The sequence below is a fragment of the Camelina sativa genome, chromosome 15, assembly GCF_000633955.1.
Source record: "Camelina sativa cultivar DH55 chromosome 15, Cs, whole genome shotgun sequence".
NCBI lineage: Eukaryota > Viridiplantae > Streptophyta > Magnoliopsida > Brassicales > Brassicaceae > Camelina > Camelina sativa.
The window spans coordinates 23,746,843-23,751,388 of record NC_025699.1 but is presented as its reverse complement, the minus strand read 5'-3'; the positions used below and the strand labels follow the sequence as shown (position 1 = coordinate 23,751,388).

Below are 4,546 nucleotides of genomic sequence, written 5' to 3'. Positions count from 1 at the left end.
GACCTAATCCCTCCGCTTCTCTTGTATGCATCAGTAAACTCTCTGAAATCAATAAACCCATCACCATCCAGATCCACGGCTTTAAAGATCTTGGGCACGTCGTCGATAACCCTCTCTTGTCCTAGCGCTCTCAGCACTACCTTGTACTCAGTCTGAGATATTTTTCCATCACTGTCCGTATCAAACCTGTTGAAAACACGTCTCATCTCATTAACGGAAGGCTGAGAAAAACCTCCTGGTCCGGGTGAAGACAAGCCTGATGATTGTCTGTCCCTGGAGAACATCCTTGAAGGCTTCCTCAACATCTTGTTCTTAGAGAGCTTGTATTGCAGCTCAAGAAAGCTCACGTTTGACATGTTTGATTTGAGATTACCAAGTTTTTCTTGGGAGAGGGATTCAGGGAAACTCTTCAGACCAGATCCCACAATTTATATACTGCAAAAAGATGATTCCTTTGGGGGAAAACAGAGAGAGAGAGAGAGAGAGAGAGAGAGTCTTGGCGTTGAAGAAAGAAACCTTGCGACTTTATTCCATGGCAACTTAGGTTTCATGTTGAGAAAAAGATTCGGTAAGGAAGAGGATAAGATTAACAAGGAACAAGGCAAGGCAAAGGTGATTCCTTTATCACAAGAATAAGAATCTGATACCATAATTGTCTTGTTGCTATACAAAATTGTGTCCGTCCAAGTTCCAACTCATCCCCTACTTGTTTTGATGTTAGTTTAACGTTAGAGAAATCACTTTGGTATCAAAAGCTAGATACTAAACTCCATCCCTACCTTTATTTTTGATATGATCACAGCCAAATATGACAAATCCAACAAGATGTTGAAAAAAGGACAGAGGACAGATCCTTATAGGAAACAAAGTTGAAAAATAAAGCATAGATCCTCTAAGACAAGACCAAAGACAGCTTACAAGATTTTTAACCTCTAAGACAGGACCTACCAAGAAATTCTGCATAATTTAAGAACCATGTAGAGCCAAGACTGAGACTAATATAAACCAGGAATTGGTAGAACATCTTACACACTGCATCTAAGTATTTGAGACCAAAGTTTCAAATCTCACCGTGAAATTAGTGTCATTATCACACAGAAATGATAAACCCAACAAGACTTTGTAAAAACAACAGACCACAGATCTCATCTGGAAGAATCAAAGATTAAAAGTAAAGAAGAGAGACAACTAAGAGAAGCAAGAAAACCATCTTCTTGATACCAAAATGAAGAAAGCTCGATCGNAGCTCAAGAAAGCTCACGTTTGACATGTTTGATTTGAGATTACCAAGTTTTTCTTGGGAGAGGGATTCAGGGAAACTCTTCAGACCAGATCCCACAATTTATATACTGCAAAAAGATGATTCCTTTGGGGGAAAACAGAGAGAGAGAGAGAGAGAGAGAGAGAGTCTTGGCGTTGAAGAAAGAAACCTTGCGACTTTATTCCATGGCAACTTAGGTTTCATGTTGAGAAAAAGATTCGGTAAGGAAGAGGATAAGATTAACAAGGAACAAGGCAAGGCAAAGGTGATTCCTTTATCACAAGAATAAGAATCTGATACCATAATTGTCTTGTTGCTATACAAAATTGTGTCCGTCCAAGTTCCAACTCATCCCCTACTTGTTTTGATGTTAGTTTAACGTTAGAGAAATCACTTTGGTATCAAAAGCTAGATACTAAACTCCATCCCTACCTTTATTTTTGATATGATCACAGCCAAATATGACAAATCCAACAAGATGTTGAAAAAAGGACAGAGGACAGATCCTTATAGGAAACAAAGTTGAAAAATAAAGCATAGATCCTCTAAGACAAGACCAAAGACAGCTTACAAGATTTTTAACCTCTAAGACAGGACCTACCAAGAAATTCTGCATAATTTAAGAACCATGTAGAGCCAAGACTGAGACTAATATAAACCAGGAATTGGTAGAACATCTTACACACTGCATCTAAGTATTTGAGACCAAAGTTTCAAATCTCACCGTGAAATTAGTGTCATTATCACACAGAAATGATAAACCCAACAAGACTTTGTAAAAACAACAGACCACAGATCTCATCTGGAAGAATCAAAGATTAAAAGTAAAGAAGAGAGACAACTAAGAGAAGCAAGAAAACCATCTTCTTGATACCAAAATGAAGAAAGCTCGATCGTTAAAGAAAGAAAAATCACTATATTTCTGTGCTGCAATGAAAAACGAATGAACAAGAGCAAAGACAATACAGCAACCAAAGACACTTAGATTAAATCTCCAAGCATGGATTTCAATGACGAACACTTAGATTTGAAATAAAACTTGATTTATTATAATAGTAAAAATAAAAAGGGACATATCAAAAGGAGGATAAACGAATAGATAAAGAAGGTTGACAATAAAAACGCATGTATAGACAAGAGTACAAAATGACATGCCCAATTGCCCATTGCTCTTAGAGCACTCCCATTGCACATCTTTGGCATAGGATCAGATAAATAAAAAAATTCAAAAAATAAGAAAAAGGTAGAAAGATGTATGAAAAGTGTCTCTGTCCAGCACAACTAAGACACAGTGTCAACAGCTGTCATAACTTGATTAGTTGGACAAACAAAAAAAACAATTAAATAATTAAATTAAATTAAAAATATTATTGTTTATTTTTCTTGACACTCAATGGCAGTATAAGGGATGGGAATGTCCTAACTCCAATGATCATCCCTATCTTCTTCTCTTTGTCCCTTCTCACTTCTTAGTCTGAATCTGAATCTGAATCTGAATCTGAATCTGAATCTGATAAATCTGGAGAATGGACTGACTTGAGTAGTTTTAAATCATTAGTATCAAGATCCTTTACGTGGTTTACAAAAGTGCGAACGCTTAAACATTTCTTAAAAGTTTCACCAAAACCTTGGATCTCAACACGTTGGAGTGTCTTCTTTTCAGGATTGAAATAGAAAACATAAAACGGTTCGTTAGATATATACTTGCGCATTGAAAACACTATTTCACCCGAAGCAGTCGCTCCAACGACAGAAACGTGAAAACGGAAGAATCTATCATCCGTCCAAGTGTATTCATATTTCGACCATTCCTGTTTCTCAACATCCTCTAAAACCCACACATGTAACTCATTAATAGCTTCAGCGTCGAGACTATTCTCAATATAAATGTAGACATCCGACTCCAAATGACACTTCTCATAAATGTCTTCATCATCCTCCCAAAAAATCACAGCTAGTTTACCCTTGTAATTTATCAATCGACAAAACCTTTCTACATCAATAAAGGTGAATTTTTCAGACCTAACATCAAAACAAACTATCACATAACCAGACGTCACAACATGGGCATCATTAATACAATCCGACGTATCACCCAAGTAATACAAAACCCCGTTGATGCATACCCCATCACTCTTAATATCATGTCGTACGGGACATTTGATCCTTCTCCACGTCAGATCTCCATCTTCAAGTGTAAGAATTTTATCATGGCCAGGACCACAGTAATAAACCATGGACAATACCTTGTATTGCTTTTCAATCGGGTCAACCCCGAAAAAGCTATACGCCTTTCTGTAGGTATAACGATGAGGTAGGATCGCATACCGTCCCGTGATGGGGTTACATATCATATGTCGATCACCATACATATAGAGCAAGCCAGAGGCGTAGCCACATGAAAAATATTTTAGGTTAGTCAGATGATTGATCCGTACTTTGTCTGGAGAGAATCTCACATAAAATTCCGCGGTTGCTACAAGGGTCGATGAGGATGATTGCTCATATGGATACTCAAGCTGAGGCAGCGATAAGAAGTTCCACACACAGACGTCTACTTGTTCGTTGCCGTTTTCTGCGATGGCGAATAAGAGGCGTGGCTTAGCTAAGGACCTGGTCAAGAACAACTCCGTGAAATATGGACTACTCAACATTGATGCCCATCGCTTAGACACGCAACGAAACCTCGCGACTGACTTTGAAGGCAATCTCGACAATATCTCCTCCAGGATGTGATCATTAGTCGATGATATGGTAGATAATGAAAACATGATTTGCGATCCCACGAAGAAAGAGAGATATAGTTAAAAACTTAGACCTAGAGAAACCTAGCAACTAGCAAGATACCTTAGCTACCATCGTCTCGCAATCGATATGGGAGACGATGAACTCATGATTTGCCGATCAACCGAGGAAAGAGGGATGATAAAAACTTAGACCTAGAGAAACCTAGCAACTAGCAAGAGACCTTTAGGCTTTAGCTACCATTACAGTTCGTGAATATATATATGTTCCGATTTTAAGTCGGTTAACAAAAACAGAAATTAGATCATTGACATGTATATTATTTTTAATTTTCAGCAAGAAAAGAAAAACTTAACAGCAAATCCTTTTTTTTTCTTTTTAATTTTTAGCAAAAAAAAAGAAAAACTTTACATTTATTTTAGATCATTGACATGTATATTATTATTTACTTTTTGTTTTTGCTTTTAGCAAAGAAGAAAAACTTAACATTTATTTTAGATGTTTTACATAAATTGCTTAAAAAAAAAGATATTTTACATA

The 4,546-nt window shown here is 36.9% G+C and overlaps 2 protein-coding genes across 3 annotated transcripts in view; both read right to left on the bottom strand.

Moving 5' to 3' along the window:
* Window positions 1–2,404, bottom strand: part of LOC104747384 (calmodulin-like protein 1) — a 9,329-nt gene extending 6,925 nt beyond the window's left edge. The window contains exon 1 of one of the 2 annotated variants that reach the window (XM_010469013.2): window positions 1,288–2,404. Coding sequence is in view for 1 of the 2 variants with exons in the window: in XM_010469014.2 (XP_010467316.1) it covers window positions 4–356 (353 nt within the window). In the remaining variant the exon portion in view is untranslated. Of the gene's footprint in view, window positions 1–3; window positions 1,227–1,287 lie in introns of those variants that run through there. The other variant, XM_010469014.2, reaches the window with a different exon arrangement.
* Window positions 2,731–4,155, bottom strand: LOC104748730 (F-box protein At2g15640-like). Its single transcript, XM_010470326.2, has 2 exons — window positions 4,128–4,155; window positions 2,731–3,995 (listed from the first exon to the last, which is right to left on the bottom strand). The coding sequence occupies exons 1-2, from the start codon at window positions 4,153–4,155 to the stop codon at window positions 2,731–2,733; spliced, it is 1,293 nt and encodes a 430-aa protein (XP_010468628.2).

What these genes read in the sequence shown, in the direction of transcription:
- LOC104748730 (XM_010470326.2), bottom strand. Translation starts at nt 4,155, where the DNA reads ATGAGTTCATCGTCTCCCATATCGATTG. An exon ending in ATCGTCTCCCATATCGATTG is followed by an intron (nt 3,996 to 4,127) that starts CGAGACGATGGT and finishes CGACTAATGATC; the next exon opens with ACATCCTGGAGGAGATATTG.